At 38.3% G+C, this 18,774-nt stretch overlaps 2 protein-coding genes across 10 annotated transcripts; one reads left to right on the forward strand and one right to left on the reverse strand.

The window, feature by feature from the left end:
* Positions 1-340: 340 nt before the first annotated feature.
* LOC306908185 (sushi domain-containing protein 6) lies at positions 341-4,499 on the forward strand. 6 transcript variants are annotated; one of them, XM_079480839.1, is made up of 6 exons: positions 401-547; positions 1,223-1,310; positions 1,598-1,704; positions 1,830-2,027; positions 2,738-2,879; positions 3,399-4,499. In XM_079480839.1, exons 3-6 carry the CDS (start codon positions 1,611-1,613, stop codon positions 3,724-3,726), a joined length of 762 nt encoding a protein of 253 aa, XP_079336965.1. In that variant the 5' UTR covers positions 401-547; positions 1,223-1,310; positions 1,598-1,610; the 3' UTR covers positions 3,727-4,499. The 6 variants fall into 6 exon arrangements, with proteins under 6 accessions (XP_079336964.1, XP_079336965.1, XP_079336962.1 ...); XM_079480838.1 differs by lacking the exon at positions 1,223-1,310 and having other exon boundaries at positions 341-547; XM_079480836.1 differs by lacking the exon at positions 1,223-1,310 and having other exon boundaries at positions 414-547; positions 3,396-4,493.
* A 1,163-nt stretch (positions 4,500-5,662) lies between these two features.
* hif1al (hypoxia inducible factor 1 subunit alpha, like) lies at positions 5,663-17,468 on the reverse strand. 4 transcript variants are annotated; one of them, XM_079481781.1, is made up of 15 exons: positions 17,340-17,453; positions 12,994-13,184; positions 12,550-12,704; positions 11,414-11,498; positions 10,775-10,887; positions 10,176-10,363; positions 8,921-9,027; positions 8,617-8,764; positions 8,301-8,509; positions 7,895-8,031; positions 7,721-7,816; positions 7,497-7,633; positions 7,263-7,374; positions 7,058-7,166; positions 5,663-6,980 (listed from the first exon to the last, which is right to left on the reverse strand). In XM_079481781.1, exons 1-15 carry the CDS (start codon positions 17,360-17,362, stop codon positions 6,913-6,915), a joined length of 1,878 nt encoding a protein of 625 aa, XP_079337907.1. In that variant the 5' UTR covers positions 17,363-17,453; the 3' UTR covers positions 5,663-6,912. The 4 variants fall into 4 exon arrangements, with proteins under 4 accessions (XP_079337907.1, XP_079337908.1, XP_079337905.1 ...); XM_079481782.1 differs by having other exon boundaries at positions 5,665-6,980; positions 12,550-12,701; positions 17,340-17,468; XM_079481779.1 differs by having other exon boundaries at positions 6,743-6,980; positions 8,289-8,509; positions 17,340-17,459.
* Between the last annotated feature and the right edge of the window lie 1,306 nt (positions 17,469-18,774).

Consider the following 18,774-nt stretch of genomic DNA (forward strand, 5'->3'; position numbering starts at 1 on the left):
TTTCAAAACAAAACCATTCATTTAAAAACCAAAATTTTGCTCACAGATAAGCGTTATCTCTCTCTAGGCCTATACACATATTATATACACATCCTATATTTATATTTTTAGCTCCATTTATTATTTACCTCATCCTTCTGTCGTTCACTTTCCTCTTTTAACATAAGCTGGAAGGCGTGGTCGTAAAAACAAATACTTACATTCATTAAACAACCACAATACCATTTTTCCACGAATTGCTTTCGGTTTCCAGAATATGACGGTCGGTGTGGGGCGGCTCGGCTCGCTCTCGTCGCCCTCGGCGCGTGCACGCGCAGCTCTAGCCACCAATCAGAGCGCCAGCTGCGTTTGATAACTCAGCTGCGCGGTGAGTCATCTGACAGCTGCTCTGTGGATACATACACTTGTTGAATCAGGTCCCGTTCAGTGCCAGCTGACGTGCAGCCTCACCTAACACCTGAAAGCTTGGGAAGGAGAACACACTAAAGAACAGCTGGATTATATTATATATTAAATATATATATATCGACGCGAGCTGCATTGACAGGTGAGTTTGCGTTTATAATCAGTCATCCTGTGCTCCATCATTGTGTTACTACACAGGCATGCTATGGTGGGATGAAAGCGCTTTTGTGTGGAGCTTTTTACAAACCCTTAACAAAGGCTTTAACGTGTACGTTTAGTGTAGACTTTATATTACGTGTGTCGTTTATAGGTAGCTCTGTGGCAAGAGAACAATAAACAATGAGCTGGATTGAAGAATAATGGTTTTTTAATAGAGAAGTGAAGGTGAATCAAAGATCAGTTCTGTATTTGAGAGAGAGTGAGAGATAGAGAGAGAGAGAGACCCATCAAAAATATTCACTATACTTCATTATTCAAAATCTTTTTTTCTGGGTGTAATTGCTAGCCGAAATCGAAAATGCATAATATCTACAAGTCTAAGATGTTTGGATTGATTGAACACTGTTTGCATCTCGAATCTTTATTTTCGACATTTAAGCGATTTACGTATTTAGCATAGATGATGGCAGCAAGCCGCCCACACTGTGGTCTGTTCTGTGCCAACATTTTGTTTGAAAATGTCAAGCTGCCAAGAAGGGACAATCCCGCATTTACACAGATGAGTATAACATTGCAGCCATCAAACACGCATGCAGTGTTTTTGGTTTTTAAGATGTTTTCTGCAACTTGGTGAACTTCTTGCTCATGTCTGAAAAAGGTTGTGGCAAAGCTGCCAGTCATCTTTGGAACATTGACCGTGCCAGCCTGACATTTGAGTGAACTCAAGTTGCACCTAGGTTTTGCAGGTGCTATTATAAAACTGTCACAGTCTGGGTGTGTACTTTTTGTCAGCTGTTGGTGCATCTCTACACTATCTGTGAAACCAACCCAAGATGCGGTTGATGGTGTTAGTCACACTATGTAATGCACTTAAGTGTATCTGTTTCTCATCAAATAAACACGGCTGATGCATGACTTCCCTTTACTTATACGTTTACAGTTTTGCATTAACAATGCGTGATCAATTTGACAAATTGTTTATACATGAAATACAGGTACGAAGTTGTCTGTTTGTTTTATTGTTCGCCTGCAGGACCGGTGTTTTGATGTCTGCACAGCGATCATCTCTCTTGCCATGTCTGCGTACTGCTCTAAGCTACGTGTTTCTTATGTTGGCTGCTCTGCCAGACTTAACCACAGGTAAGAAGGTTTCCTTTTAGCACACCACATCTTCCTCTTCCAGAAAACTAGCCACCAACTTCCTCTGAAACCTACTGATAAAGATAAATGATCAATGTAGCCATAATATTTTGCTCTTGTTTAAGGCCGGAATTGCTCCCACCCGCTCGTACCAGAGCATGGAGGTTTCCGCTGTGATCCTTCTCCTTGTCGAGGTTTTCCTCATAAGAGCATCATTCACTTCTTTTGCGAGCCGAGCTATACTCTTCCCTCACGCCGGTATTGGGCTAAATGTAACCATGGACGCTGGCAGCCAAGCATGCCCACCTGTATACCCCGACGAGGTAAGAAAAGTCTAGATAACAATTGTAGTTGAAGTTATGTGTAGATGTGGGTTCGACTGTCGACCAGGGCATGTTTCACTAGTGTGTTCCTCTTTCTACTGCTGGTGGGGATTTATGTGCAGACTAATGCATCTCACAGTGCATCATATTTTCATGGTAATGACATCGCATGTACTGCTTTCTTGGCAAGTTAAAGATTGATGTGAAAGAAGAAGCAACATGCAGGTTGCTTGCATTCCGAATGAAGGAAATGTGCAGGAGGAATTGCACAAGCAGGGCTGTGAACAAATGACCTAAATAATCAAAACTACATAGGCTATAGGAGAAAAAACCTTGATGTCTTACACCGGTCTGGTTACTTCCTTATTCGATCTCAAACATGTCACGAGAGGAAACCAGCAGCTTGAGCAGGAAGTGAGCAAAGTCACCCAACTAACCAGTATTGATTTTTCTGTGATGCATTTTAAGACTTCGGAAAACGTCAGCGTCATAGAATTAAAATCAAAGGATGTAAACCACTTAACCACAGATTCCATTAAACCCGTTTGGCTTCTGAACTACTGTATAGTTTAGTGCTTCTTCTTTCCATTCATGCTGTTGGCAGAATATTTTTCTTTTTCAAAGCATTACATTGGTATAGATTTTTATCAGTAAGGTTCATTGTGAGCACCGTTGACAAGTCTTTAAATAATGTTGTGTTTTTTTAACAGAGGGTCATGCTGAACAACATGAAAAAATGGTCAGCTCTATCCCAAGTGTGGCTACAACTGCAATTGGGGTGTCCATCTTCCTTCTTACCACTACGGCCTGTTTAGTGATCAAGTCCCGTCTGCTTTCCTGTCGTTCACTAAGGTAAGCTGTTTCACCAGTTTAAAAAAGTTAAAAGTTTTAGGAAAGACCTGCAGTAGTGGTGTCACAATATACCAGTATTGATGATAATTATAATATAATATTAATAAGCATCATCTGCTAAATGACTAAATGTAAATCATTGTTGATATTGTGTAAATACTACATATAATAATGTTGCATACAATCCATCAGCAGTGTCTTGCGCCTGTTTAACATTTTGCATGTGTAGTCTTCCCACACTTGTATTTTAAAGGTCCAGTGTGTAATCTATTGGTAGGATCTATTGACAGAAATGCAACATAATACAAAATAACTATATGTTTTTGTTATGAGCTATTTCTATCTACATGAAGATTGGACTGATCGCATAATTTGTTTTCTTAAGAAAATTAAATATTATCTTGACCACAATAACCTTGTATTAAAAGTCAGATAATGTGACACATCTAGCCCGAAGATGAAATTCATGTATATATAAATCAGTATGTTGACTAATGCAGCATCTTGCTGTCTCAGCAGGAGGTCCTCCGATCAGCTGGACCTTGTGGTTGATGGGTTACCCGTTTCTCTTCCCACATATGAAGAGGCGATCTACGGAAGCTGGGGTCAACGACTCCCGTCCTTCCGCGGACCCACTCAGCTCTTGTTGGCACAGGACGAGTCGGAACTTAGTGCTCTGACAACATTCATACGATCAGATACCAGCCATTGCACAGACACAGCCAATCAGAGCACAGAGACTCCTCCACCGCCATACGAAGAGGTACAGTCACAATCCAGAGTCGGTGGAAGCGATATTGATGGACGGGCTTCACAAAGTGCACTTTCTGTTGATAAAACCAACTAAAGACATTAAACTCACATTTAGCCTTGTGATTGTTCAGTTCCTGGCACAGGTCAAATGTCTTTGCCTGCGATGATGGATGATAGATTTTTCAGAGGTAAACTTCTAGAGCTTTCATAGTGAAGTCCTCCAACTGAAATGTCGGGATGTTTTGCAATGACCATAATTGTCAGGCACAAATATCTTTTCTAGGTCAAGTGTTGCAATATTGATGATGTTTTCGGTGACTATCTGAAAACCGTCGTCTCTCCTCCATGAGGAGAATTAGATCATGGTGTTCGAGTAATTTTATGAAGAATGACTTTTATTTAATGATGTAGGCATCACATTAGGAAATAAGATCTATATACTTGGAATGCTGTGTAGTTAAATTTAGTGGTGGCAACCCTTCCCAGAATTCCTTATGAGCAGGCTCAAGGAAACTGGTTTTAGCCTGCCTTGAAAGGATATGAATAATTTAAATTATATTTAAACTCCGAAAACCTTTTTGCACTTAAACTTTCACTCTGTTTGTGTTTCACAGAGCATTGAGATCGAATGTGTTGGCCATGAAACATGTATAATTATCCGCTGTTAAATATTGCATTAGCATGTAGAACAGACTTGAAGTCTTCTTTCTGACTGGACAGTGAATGTTTTTTTAATGTATGTAACATTTACATTGTCATGTATATAATGCACAATTGGTAAATGTTTAATTAATATTTTAATAATGCTAATATTTTTGATCTTTATGAATGGAGTGTATTATGAATAAAAGTCTATTTTAAATGGCTATATGAGCGTTGTTTCATTATGTACGTTGGTCCCACATACTTCAAGGTTGTACATTAATCCACACAAAATGTATATGTTCTTTAACACTTCTCAAACCTGTTAAGCTGTTTTACACCAGTTCAGTTTTGTATTAGAAGTACTGACCCGTTAAAGACTTTCATGAGCTTAGAGGAATTTATTTGTAGTTGGTCCCACATACTTCAAGGTTGTACATTAATCCACACTAAACCAATATGTTCTCTAACACTGCTCAAACCTGTTGAGCTGTTTTTACACCAGTTCAGTTTAGTATTTGAAGTACTGACCCGTGAAAGTTTTCGTGAGATAACAGGAATTTATTTTCATAGAGGTAGAAAAAGAGAACGTGACGCCTACACACTTGCCTACATTGTCAAGGGGTCGTGGAACTAAACTGGATTCAACAATCAGAGATTTAGTCAGAATAGCTAGTGCTTTATGTAGTTTTAAAAGCACGGTCTACTGTTTCGCAATATTTATACTAGTAAGCTAGTACTGTGTGATATTACATACTCTGTTTGTGCATAACACTGTTCTGGGAGCAATATGCCAACAATGCAATGTGTTTGAATTGACCCTAACCTCAATATTTCCAGGCCCTATAATCAAATGGCATTATGACAGTAGACAATTTACAACATCTCTGCTCCCACCCTCAGGCCAGTTTAAGTACTTCACTCATACTGTACAGTCAATGTGTTTTATCCATACAATTACAGTAGTGGCCAAAAGTGTCTTTGCTTTTTACTCAAATATATTAGATGTATTAAAGTTTTTATGCAAGCATGCATGCTTGTAATGTAAACAAAAGCTCAGTTTGAGAAGATTTTTTGGCAAATTAATAAAACTTGTGCAAAGTTTATTGAATAAAGAACTAGGAGATCTGCTGTAGTCAATTTTTTAAAAGATCAATATTAATAACTGGTTACATGTGAGCTTTCTGCTTTTCTGTGTATCTTATCTATTAGAATAAAAGCGATGTTCTCCGATATATGACAAACAATAGCTGTAAGGCATCTGTACGGAAAAAAAACAAGTAAAGCTCTTAAATAACTGAGGATTAAAGCTCAAAATTACCTCCTCGAACAAATGTTCTACATACTACATCCATAGTATGTTTAAAAACACACACTGCTCTCCTGGAATGTATTGACATGTTTTATTTCGTAACCAGTCAATACAAGATAAAGGTAAATTGTGTATATTACTTTTAGCATTTATTTCCTAAGTCTGGAGCATTTGAAGAACTTATTCTTATGTAAAAGCCAGGTGTCTTTATTTTTGACAACACTCGAATAAGGCCCCTTGAATCATGTCTGTACAAGCTATACTGTACAGAAATCAAGGGAATATCAGGGATTCACAGTCAACCACAACTAACCTTATACATCACCATTTAAAAATGATCGGTGTAAAATATGATTGTAAAACAAGATCCATTTTTTGTGTTATCAAATCGCTTGTTACAAATGGTTTCAAATAATTCATTTGCACATCTGTTAGCTTAGCGTGACATCTTAGGGTTCAAAAAGACATTCAGTCAATTTAATTCCTGCGTGTCAACGCCAGTGTCTCTTTGAAAACTATTACATGTAATTATCAGACAGTCAGAATAAAACTAAACCAACGGACCAAAAAAAAAACATTATTTGCAGTTAAACATCAAAGACAGTTTAAATTGCAAAAGTATATATATATATATATATATATGTACTGTATATAAAATGCTTTATAAAAAGACGTTAGACAGGTAGAGAGTATTTGTTGCGTTTGTCAGCCACGGACTCTATTACACCACAAGCGTGATTATATCCATTCCGAAAAAAAAGCCCCTTTCATTCTAACCAATAATTCCATCACAAGACAGATAACCAAGAAAAGGAAACAGAGGATGGTTGTGTGAAATACAATATAGCTTCTTTCAGATTCACTTGTGAGGTTATGCTTAATGTTGTGAGATTTATAGATTTAGATTAAGGCTGCTGGAGAATAACAGCGTTACCACTATTTCTAATATATCCTAACCAGATTTGTGTTTGATTTCAAACCCCTTCGGTCGCATTTGTGCTTTGGATGAATTTGGACTAAACTACAAAACTGATGGGTATAAATAAACACCAGTGTTTTGCATACCCAAATAAACTATTCAACAACACCACAATAATTCTATACGCAGTCTAATTTTGCTATAGCGTCTTCCCCCCAGAAATAGACAATTTCAGATGAAAGAACGATGCTCGTGTATGTTGTGTGTAAAATGTAATGGGTAACATTGATGCTTGTTGAGTATATTTAAGAGCAGGTCGATTATTTAGAAATGTCCCTCTAACCGGTTGCTATACTCTCTTTGACAGCTGTGTGCTCATCTGTGTCGTCTTCTTTCCAAGTGAGCGTCTACACCTTGTCAGCCATTGGTGTCATTAAATCCGGTGGCCGGTTCAGAAATCTGTTCCTCATCAGAGCTGGTAACAAAATAACAACATGTGTTATTAAATTGGCAGACTGCATTTAACTACAAAATGTAACATTTTACACATACCTGCTGTATCACACAACGACTGAGTTCCTCCCAGTAAAGGATCTCTGTCGGTCAAAAGGTGAGTTCGCTTTTGAGGTGGTAACTCAAACTCCTCCGAAACAAACCTTTTCTGTCAAAATAAAAAAAATCAAGTAATCAAAAAATGATGTTCAAAAGAAGATAACAGGTCTGAAATGATAAAGATGAGCAAATCCACGGTCCTCACCAGTAAGCTGTGGTTGAGCAAAAACTCCTCCTCAATGGAGCTGCCTATTTTTCCCTCCTCCCTTTTGGCAGCCAGAACAGGAATGTCATCATCTTCCTCATCCTCTAAACCTCTGTTGTAGAGGACACAACGTAGGATGTGAAATGTCTAATCAACTTGTACTACTCAGGAATTATCATGCAGGTCAGAGAGAGAATCCTTTCATTCAAACCTCTGAAACCGAAAACAGCTTACCGTTTCCTTGAAGTCTTGCTTTGCATTTGTGAAGATGATGTAACCATCTCGGGACACTGGGGCAGGAAGGTCAACTGGAAGTCATCGTCCATTGAGATATATGGAGCCAGCATGTCCAGATCAAGCTCATCCATGTCCTGTCACAGATTAAAAGATAAATCATGTGGCATCCCTACATGAAAACAAATCTATGCTAATTTCTCATTCTGAAAACCACTCAGTACCTCCGTCAGGCCTTTCACGGTTACGCTCTCCTCAGGTTTAAGAGCAAAGAATCTCTCCACCCCATCCATCTCCACTGGCAGCTCTTCAGCTGGGCTCTAAAAAAAACAGATCCTTAATGTCAGACAAACCATTCAAGAATCCAACCGATCCGAATCAATCGCTCTCATGCGTACCGCAGCTGGTGGGGATTTGGTGGGTTTGTTGAATATTGGTGAGAGGAGCTGGTGGAGCTCGGGTGTACAGAAGTCCTGAGGGCAATCTGGGATGCTGTTGGGACTCGGTGGACTGACAAACGACAACTTCACACCCTCTGTAAATAACCCAAAACACTAGATCAGATTTATGCAGGATTCACAATGATAATATTGATTTGAGTAAATTGAACCTTGAAGGGGAAGTGTGTAAACAATTCATTTATTCAATATTTTCAGTGCAGACTTTCTGAACACCTCTGCCATTGGTTGGACAGACAGAATGGTGAAGCCTCAAACTCACAGTATTGTTGCAAAAAAGACAAACTTTCCCTTTATGAACAGTTAAAATGGTCTACTGAGCTGAAACAAGCACCTGGGCGGGCACCTGTTAGAGAAATGATAGCATCTCCAGAGTGAGGTGCCAGCTGCAGCAACTCCTCAGAGTTCTCGTTCATCTGGGGCAACAGACTGGCAGTGCTGCTCTCCTCTGTGTCTGAGTCGACCTCCTTGAGAAGGCTTAGGACCTCGACTTTGGGTTTTGATGCATCACAGGTCTGTGCTAATGAAAACACCACATCTGCCTGCTCCACCCCACTGAGTGAGAGAATTAGAGAAAATATTACTCATCGCTTATTTAAGCGCCAAAGAAATGAAATTGCAAACTAGAAACGAGATTACGCTGCCGAGTCGGGTTGAACTACCTGAGGATGAAGTTGAGGCAGACCACCGCCTCCGGTTGAGAGGTCCTGCTGTTGTAGAGGATGGTGGCTTGGGTCTCGGTCCAAACAAAGCCTCCGTTCTTAGCCAGGAAGCGGTAGTGACTGGTGCACACCTGGCCCTTGGAGAACACTGTGGAACATGTAAAGATTTGCTTACTGCACAAAGATAAACTCCCTTTGAATGTAAAATACATGACATTTTTAACAAATTGCATTAATAATCTTTTCACTGGATGGAGGGAAGATTAAGACAAACAATTCAGTTGTGTAACCGAATTTAACTTACAGGTGCGTAAACTCCTGGTCACGTGATCAAAATCAAGGGCGTGGTAAAACTCATAGGCTGATCGGCCAATCAGATCATCGGGTTGGTATCCAACAAGCTCGGTGACACTGTTGGCACAAAAAACAGACAATTTACATCTAGTTCATTTATATTTGCACTTATTTAAAAAGGAAATCTCTTGACACGTAAATGTGACTTGTGCATCCAAGTTCAGAGGTGAGAGACTATACATATCCAGTGTTCTTATTACAACCAGAGGAAACCCGAGCCATGGGCATTCTCAAACTGTGAATGAAGTGGGCCTGTCACTTGCATACACATACAGTCCCTCGTACAGACTCGTACAGTCCCTCTTCCAAAACAACGAGGAGGATAAAATGCTAACAGCTACAAGTGGCTTGTGTATTTGTAGATAGATTTAGTAATTGAACAGTCAGGGTGGGTTGCACCAACAAGGATTAGTCTTAAATCTAGATTAAATCAAGGTTTATTTAATAATTCTGTTGCACCAAACTGTAAATCTGGTTTAAACAGACACAAAAGCGTCATGTCATGCTATTTATTGTAAACTAAATTATAAATAAATCAAACATTTTAGTGAGGGCAAGACGGTTTGATAAGCTGGGTGGTGGTCGGCTGTAAAGTGTCAATTTCAAGATGCCCTGCTTTCTTATCCAATTCATACAAGTACAAAATCTGCAATTAAACCAGAAAGGCCAACATCCTAAGAAGAGTAGTTATTCTGGGCTACCTGTTTAAATAGCAAAATTATGTTTCTTTTACATGCATGAGCTGTTGATTTCCTTTTTACATGACAGTTCAACACTGTTGCTGTTAAGTGATACTGGCAGATCCATCATGGCGGACAAAATTAGTCGCAGATGACTGTTTAAATACAGATTAAAATTGTAATCCACAATTTGTTAATCTCCGTTTAAAATGAAGTGGTGCAACGCAATTTAAATTAAAATAAAACTAGGATCAACAAACCCTAGATTAACTGTAAACTCTTTTTACTTTAATCCTTGTTGGTGCGACCCACCCATAGTGTTCTTGTGGGTCGATTAAACTGCAAGTAGGTGGCTAAATTTGGATTCTTACAGCGTTTCTTTAGGGAGGTGAATAGAAATCAGCTGACCTGCTTGAGTTACAAAACACTATGCCATGTCGAGATACATTTTCATTTCATACATATTCTTTGTATATTCAGTATGTTGTGATGCATGCATTTCAGAGAATATGTGTGAACTCTTACCGTCCATCACACTGTGTGAATGTCAGATCCATATTATGGCGTGTGAGGAAGGTGCTGCTATCCAGGGGAAATTCAACGCTGGAGGGGTGAGGAATGGGCTCGCAGATCAATGTCAGGAAGCTGCCAGCAGGGGATGAGCTTTCATCTTCACTACTGAGAGTCTGCAGGTGTCCTGTGCAGTGAAGAACCTGAGGAAAAGAGAAAAAAGTCTTTACGAACCGGTTTACATTCAGAAGTCTGCTGACTCAGGTGATTAAGTAATAAAACGTGTTTAAGGTTTTGTACAGACTGTTTGTTAATTTCTCAATGGAACAGATGCAAACACAGTATTGTGCAACAAGACGTGCAAATGTTCTGGACTTCTGCCTTCTGTCTTGGCAAGAACTATAATTGGACTTCTGCCTTGTAAGTTACCGTGTCCTGTTTTCTGTACACAGGTGACGTGACTTCAGTAAAAGTACAAAGCAGATTTGAAATGGCAATACACTCCTGCATGCTCCTCAAAGCTATCAACACCCTCAAAAGTGCAACTGACATGAGCAGTTCAGATCAAACCGGATAACACGATGTAATAAGTAATGTATGTTGCTTGTGTGTACCTTCCAGTTGGCAGACTTGATATTAACTGTTCTTCCTGTGTGAGTGAGAGTGCTCTTCATTCGCAGAAAAAAGTTGTAATGGGTCAACTTATCAGAGTTTTTCTTTGAAAGACCTGAGGATAAAAAATAGCATCCTGTTCAGTCCCAAGCATGTGCAGCAAGCATTGCAAGAAGGTTATTAAGGAGTAAGACATTCATTTTAGGAATGCACCGATATGTACATTTTGGCCGATAACCAATAATTATTTAACATTGGAAGCCGATTACCGATATACAGTATCTAAATATTAACATAAAATTCCCTAAAACAAACAGTCTAACAGGTCTCAAGACAGAAATCATTCAGACAGCAGTCTGATTCAAACAATATGCTTTGTTCATATAATTTACACATTAATAAATACTGTTTCTAGACACTGTACCTACATCAACAATGTTTTGCTAATTGCAGTAAGTGAAGGATCATGACAGTAAGATAGTATTGTACAGTATTATAACTGCGAGCAGCTGAAAAAGTTTAACCAGAGGAAAGGATTTAGGATTTATTGGCAATAAATATATCGGCCGATAATTTATTTTGCATTACTTATTCATTTTGAGTCAAATCCAGGCACTCAATTTCCAACCAAAGTTATCTACCTGGTCTACTGGTGAGGATGTCTCTCAATTCTTCTTGATCACATGGATGAACAAACTCATACACACTCTGCCCAAGCAGCTCCAGCTGTGGATCACAATAAATCACAATTGATCTAGATTTAAACCACATACATTTAAAGATCTGAAATGTGACCAGCTCTTGCACATTCAAAGTGTACTTGACATAAGGGCAGTAAAATCGCAGTAAAACATTTTTCCTAACTCGGTCCGTTCAACCACATCTCTCACAACCTTCAAATAACTACTTTTAACCCATCTCCTCTGTGAATACTTGACAGAAATATTGTACTCTAACCCTCTCGCTTTCTCTCAACAGGAAGCGGTCTTGCTTTTGTTGAAACTTGTAACTTCTGAACTCTTTGTAAGTCTCTTTGGATAAAAGCGTCTGCTAAATGACTTAATGTAAATGTTGTACTTGAAAGACAGATCAAAAATGTTATGACCCTTCATATCTACCTACCAGAAATACTGTTAATATGACAGAGCATAACATTCTCTGGGACATACATTTGATTTGAGTAGTAGGAAAGAATGGCCTGAACATCACGACAGCCATACTGACTAAACTAGAATAGATATAATGTCTATTTATAAATGCAATTCAAAGAACGTCCATCTAGGTCATGCGCGTGGGATTTCATGTCATGTCCATCAAATAACCTACTATCAAAAATACTTTATCAAAACACTACAAATATTGATCTACAGTGAGGCCAAACTCTACTAAAACACGATCCTTTTATAGCTTCCATTAATAAACAACAGACTGCTGTCTGCATATGTTCCCTCAGGAATTTACGTATACTAAGAGGGTCCTGCCACTCACACACACGTTACAGAAACATACGATAGAAAACTCATTGAAGGGGACACTAAAGTCACATGCTGTCATACAGTGAATTGCATATTGCTTAGATTGACTCTATACGTATACTTTGCACAATGATTATGAAGTTGAATCTAATACTATAAGCAACATGTTTCAAGTCCATAACACTGTATACATTTGTATACAACCAGAAAAAATTACTACAAATATATTATAGATGTTCATTATATCACCCATATTGGGTGTTTATAAATGCAGTACAGCAAAAAGGAAGGGCCACACTCACTTGTGGTATGCCAATATGTTTGCTGACACTGTCTGAGAGGAAGACCATATCTCCTTCTTCTGTCAAGACCAGAATGAAACCAGCCAGAGCCTGCTGATAAAACCCATCAGTGGGATCCTCGGTCTCCTCTTTGGACTGTGTTTTGGTAGACCCTGCTAGCCGCAGCAAAACCAGAGGAGCATAGGACAATAGAGGGGGGGTTTAAACAATTTTTCCCACCACCCAGGGGACCAAGGACCCCTGAAGGTACTCAAGGTGACCATGGATAAGATAATAATATTCTAAAACAATGCATTTCTAATTGTTAGCCAATTTCTAGTTTTCCAACAACAACAAGTACAAGTGTTAAACATTAATGTGACAATATTAGTTAATCTTTTAAACTTTAAAGTTATAATAAACTGCTATTGAGAAGATCTCGTTTTTACAAGGGGTTCCACGCACCGGATTGGATCAGGCGGTTTATGCGCAGATGGCTGAGCGTCACCCTCATGATGGCAGCTTTGTCCAGGTGGGAAGCGATGCGTCGTGGGAGGGGCAGAGAGTGAGCCAGTTCGTAAAACACCTCCGTTTCCTGGCTCCTCCTACACCGCGCTGCATCCCGCGAACGCACCTTCCGCTGCTCCATACTTGGCCTAAATAAGAGAAAACAAACCAGTTTAAAACATTTAAATAAAACTGTAGTCAGGCTAAACTTACAGAATCGATGAAAGATGCATAAAGAGCACAAAAAAAGGATTACAACATTTGCCCTTACAAAGCGTCTGTATCAAGAAAAATAAAGACAACTGCAACACATCATTCTCTCTTTGCTTCTTACATGTTGTTTTTTATTCTTCCCAATATATTTCCAACTCAACACAGCTGTAACTCCGTTCTAATGCTGTGTATTCAGATCCTACCAGAGAAAGCGCCAGACAAACATTTGGAAATAAAGGGGGGATAAAGGGGTCTTCCTCCATTTGCCTGAAGCATTGTGGAGGCATTCAGAGGTGCTTTGTTGCATTTATAACAGCAAAGCTGGTCTGGCGCCCTCCCCCATGCTTCCCGATCAGACCAGCCTGACCACCTCCTGTGCTTTGAACGGGACTGAACTTTAACGACCCCTAACATTCCAAAATCACCCATCAAACGACTAAAAGATTATTTTGTGGCAGGTTACTGAGCACAGGACGAACTCTCTGAGGGAAAATCATAATAAGCATGTTAAAAAGGACTGATTTATTGCCTTATTGTATTTCAGGGTACATGCATGCAGGATCCAGTAAAAGTAAACAGGATCCAGCGTGCACGGCACCTCGGCCAGATTCATGTTCCAGCTTTACGGTTTAGTAAACACGTAGTCTGTGGTCAGTCAAGTCAGAGTTTATGCACTTTGGCAAAGAAAACGCTTCCGTCATCACGTTTGAGTAAACCACACAGAAACATTTGTCTCTATTAGGACTTGCATGGTCAAGATAAACAAAAACAGTCAACACGGTCCAGTTCTACATTGGATCAAATGATTATAGTAACCGCATGACTTTAATTAACCAACCTAACCATTCAAACAAACTATAGTAATGATTCACCATATTACACTGAGCTCTGTTCTCCAGAAAGCAGTGCATCCATCCAAATCAGTTATTAAGGCAGTAAAACATGCCAAGTCACAAAGAGTCCTGAAAAGGATGGTGAGTGGAAAACTGCCAAAGCAAACTTGTAGTTTTATACACCTATAAACATTTTTACAAGCTGTAACTATTTTGCAATTCCGAACTTCACGCATAAAACCTTTGTACCAGGCATAGATCAGAGAATATAATAACAAGAAATAAACAACATTGCACCGTCCTTTTCACGTGATGAATACGGTGTTAAATTAAACAACTGCACAAAGTCAAAACACATTTCTCATCAGAACAAAATGTTGAATATTTGAGACAAGATGAAGCAAGACCTACCCAATTCAAGCCCCAGGCGGCCACCTCAGATTGCACAATAATCCACTCTCAGCCGGGTGGTCATTGAGTGAGAAACTCATATAGAATGAACACATTCCACAAGCCATGCTAAAACTAATATACAGAAAAAGATCATATTCTCAGATCACATCCGACAATGTTTAGTGTAGAATATGATAGGATGTCATATACACACATGCACACACACGGCGCTAGCAACGCCAAGATCATGGGTTCGATGATCCCAGGGATTGCACATACTTAGAAACAAATGAATAGAAGTTGGATAAAAGCGTGTGCCAAATGCATAAAACGTAAATAAAATACCTTGCCAGAAAAGCATTTTGAATCTTGAGAGGTGGTCAATAAAATACAACAACTTTATAGCTTTTATATATGATTTGGCTTTTCGGTACAATACACCATTAGAAGAACATACAATTTGTACTCCATTATAATATGTTCCAATATCTGAAGCAATCAATAATCGTGGAGTTTAAAGGGTAAATCGAATTTAAGTCACTTTTAATTAAATTGATAAATGTATCGTAATATAAAACCTAAGCTAAATAAATGACATCATGATTTACACAAACAGCCCTTAGGAAAAGTAAGAGTAACCTTGTTTTAGACCATAAAAGTTAACGTGCTGTAAACAAGATTATCATCGGCTTTACTACAAATACCATAGTTTATATGGTTAGCTCAGATTTCAAATGACTTTAAATACATTTAAGGCTTCACAAAAATCTCAAAAGAAATAGCCATGAATGTTATAAATACACAAGAACATAAACTTAAAATGTTGATGACGTCAAGAGTAAAGGGTTGCAGGAACACAGTGTCCTTGAGTCGACACGCCCATTTTTCGTGCTGTTATGCCTCTGTATTTACTAAGAGTGTAATGTATTCTGGTTAAATGTCAACACTTTAATGTAGGACGGAATGTAGTCACCCTCCCAACCAGTTCAAACGATATTCTTTGAACCAAGCCACTAGCCAGCCAAGTAAAGGCTGCGCGGAATGCTCATGTGAGCTGCTCTAGGACTCCACTGACTGATATGAAGCCGAGTCGCGTTGCTCGGAGTTAAAAAGTTTCGCCGAAAATCTTCATAAATTGACGATCATAATATAAACAAAATAAAAAAAACGTAAATCATTAATTTGTATTGTTATACATAATATATAGAAATGCATAATTTGTAGTAATTTTAATAGAAACGTTTAGAATTATTGAAATATGTAATGTGAAGCAATCAAATTTTTTTTGACGAGTCGCGTTTTAAAATGTTGCACACACACACACAAAATACATAATATAATTAATATATTAATATAATCACAATCCACAGCTATTCAATTCGCTTCAAATCAATCAGAAAAAAAAATTGATTTGGCTTTATTTATACAACATTTTTTTTTTAATTCGACCAGTTACATATTAAAAGCCCTTATTTAAGAGATAAGTGTCTTGTGAGCTCGTGACGTGCACATTCATCGCCTGCTGCCGGAAGCGTCACTCCTCTGCCTAGCTTGTTTGGGAACAATGTGGTCCCTCCGCTCCCTACTCTTTAACTTGTACACTATGTCGTCAGTTAAGGATAAGACAGTTTAGCTCGTGTAAACACCATATGTTCGTAAGTAGGTGGGACTGTTTGATTGAATACGTTCATTTGTTGTGTCGAGAGATACACGTTTCTTCCTGGCGGTTCAGCGAAGTTCGTTTGCACGGCGATGGGAGGGGGAGACTACGGAACACTGCCAACAAAAAAAGCTTCAACACATGGCAGCAGTTTCTGCTTTATAAACCAACAGAACAAACTGTACTCTGCGCACTTCCTAAACCAAGTAAACAGGCAAATCTCGTTTAATTCTGACACGCGCATACTCATATTGCTATTGTAAAGACTATATTCTTAAACAATGGCAAAGACAAACAACTTTGTTTTGAAACACATGCAAATGTAGAACGTCAAATATCCGAAAGCCTACATGCTTGTGCGTAAAAGTGAAGAACACTAAGGGGTGTTCGTTTGGGATGAATCCATTTGTGAACGTTATATCTAATAATAGAATAATTGTGGATATTTTATGTTTTTATATTTTTTATATATCGACATCCAACAAATGGAAGAAAACAGTAAATGTACAGTGACTGCACATTCATCTGTTTGCATTATCTTTATAATTCGTTATCCATTGACAAGCACATTTCACTGTGTGATATTTCTCAGACAAACAAAACAACAATAGCTGTAAACAGTCCATACATAGTTCTTATAGGCGCCAGGAACAAAGCTAGTGTGACAAAACAGAAGGTGTTCGGACTCAATCAAAGAAAAACCAAGGACATTCACTTCCAGCTGTTTTATTCACCATGTGGTCTAGCGACCACCTGATCCAAACAATGGTTTCTGTGTTATATTTCTTATAGACTTCACCTAAAATGTACTTAATAATAAATCATTGAGACAGTGCACAATGTCACGAATTTGTTTGAGGCATTTATTGTGAAGGGCTTGATTTCATGCTGTGTACAAAGTAATTGACCAATGCCCTATTGTCTTTTTACAAGCTGTCTTTCACAACAGTCTGCACAAAACACAGACTAAACTAATTGAAGACCTCATATCAAGATTTACAAAAAAATAAGAAACAACTATTTTAAACGTAGGTCAAAGCTAACGACCAATCGATTGATCATTCACCGAATGCGCGAATGGAGGCCATTCGTCTACATTTTAGGACCTTGTTCCCCTCCACCCACCATTTCCCCCCACTTAGCATCTTTGATATTATTCAAGTTCCAAGTAATTTATAAACAGTGTAAATGGATACATGCATTACCTTTTATTCGCAGAGTTCACCATCGCTCCAATGAAACTTCTGCAAATCAAGTTGTATGTCTTCAATCGTTGTATTGTCTGCAGACGCAAGTCTCGCCTACTGGTTGTTTATCTCAGGTCTTGAGAGGCTGGACCGTAATCTGAGAATATATATTCGATGTCAAAATAAGAGTCACTGCGGGTGTTATCATTCGCGTCTGAAATCCAAGTGGGTTAAAACAATTAGCACAGTTTGTTAAAATAGTTTTATTTACTTTAAATATTTTCCTGTACTTTTAAAATATTTTTAGTTTCCCTGCCTAATTTACAAGGTCAAGACTCAACACACAAACTGCAACACTTAGCAGAAAAAAATTATAAATACAATTATATTACATACAATTTAATGATTTTAGTTCATTGCAGAAAATGCAGACATTTTGAAGATAAACCATGGACTACATCCCATCTTGTCAGATTTGAGAAACTTCACTAACATAAATACATTTGCAATTTCAATAAGCAGATCTGGGATAGGCATTAAAGATAGCAAATAGGAATTTATTAGCGTGTGTGTATGTTTTGCATGTGTGTAGTAAAATAAAATGTAATTGAAACCATCAAAATTAACAATTGTGTGGCAAAAGCGTAAGATTGATTTAAATAAACCTTTATTTTGTCACTGTGCCTTGTCTTTATTAATACATGTATTTACGTTTTGCTTATTTAAAATCATCACTATTTATTTAAAAGGAAACATGTATATACAAACACACACACACACATATATATATATGTGTGCGTGTGGGAGGATCCACCTCCTCACAAATTTCTGGGTTGCTGTTTCAAATTAATATGATTATTATTGCAGGACGCGTGTGTGTGCGTGCGCAGACAGAGAGAGTTCTCGCAATACACTTTTCAAAACAACGTGAAGAAGCATCGCCTCTGAATGATGCGGGGGGAGGGGTTATATATATATATATATATATATATATATATATATATATATATATATATATATATATGAATTTTTGCGAAAATTCGCGCAGCGTTAACAAATCTGGAACTTGCTCTAGTAGGGCCGTGGACGAGCGTCAGAATATTGGCTTTCAGAACCAAATTTCTCTAAGTTACTCACATAGCCTAATAATTTGTTAAATTCACAACGTACCATTGCGATAGAACTGACACGCAAACCATCGGAAAATGTCAAAGAGACGACAAAATGGCCAAGCGGTTGGGAAAGAGAAAGGTTAATTAATATGCAAGAAAATGTTTTGAATTTGAGTAGCACTAAACTATTAACTATTAATAAACTATTATACCATTAGGAGGCATAATAAATACATTTCAAATCATAATTAAATCTCCACAATAATTCAAGTAGTACCTCCGGCCCACGTAATCTTCTGTTACAAACCAACCCGGCCCCCCATTAAACAGGGAGAATTATG

Source organism: Barbatula barbatula (assembly GCF_947034865.1).
Source record: "Barbatula barbatula genome assembly, chromosome: 19".
Lineage (NCBI taxonomy): Eukaryota > Metazoa > Chordata > Actinopteri > Cypriniformes > Nemacheilidae > Barbatula > Barbatula barbatula.

Excerpts from the sequence above, each read along its gene's own strand:
- LOC306908185 (XM_079480834.1), top strand. The coding sequence starts at position 1,476 with ATGACTTCCCTTTACTTATACGTTTACAGTTTTGCATTAACAATGCGT. Across the intron at positions 2,028-2,737 it reads CACCTGTATACCCCGACGAG|AGGGTCATGCTGAACAACAT; the intron begins GTAAGAAAAGTC and ends TTTTTTTAACAG. Across the intron at positions 2,880-3,395 it reads CTTTCCTGTCGTTCACTAAG|CAGGAGGTCCTCCGATCAGC; the intron begins GTAAGCTGTTTC and ends TTGCTGTCTCAG.
- hif1al (XM_079481779.1), bottom strand. The coding sequence starts at position 17,362 with ATGGTGAACTCTGCGAATAAAAG. Across the intron at positions 12,705-12,993 it reads AAACCGCCTGATCCAATCCG|CAGGGTCTACCAAAACACAG; the intron begins GTGCGTGGAACC and ends TGCTGCGGCTAG. Across the intron at positions 8,032-8,288 it reads TCTAACAGGTGCCCGCCCAG|AGGGTGTGAAGTTGTCGTTT; the intron begins GTGCTTGTTTCA and ends GGTTATTTACAG.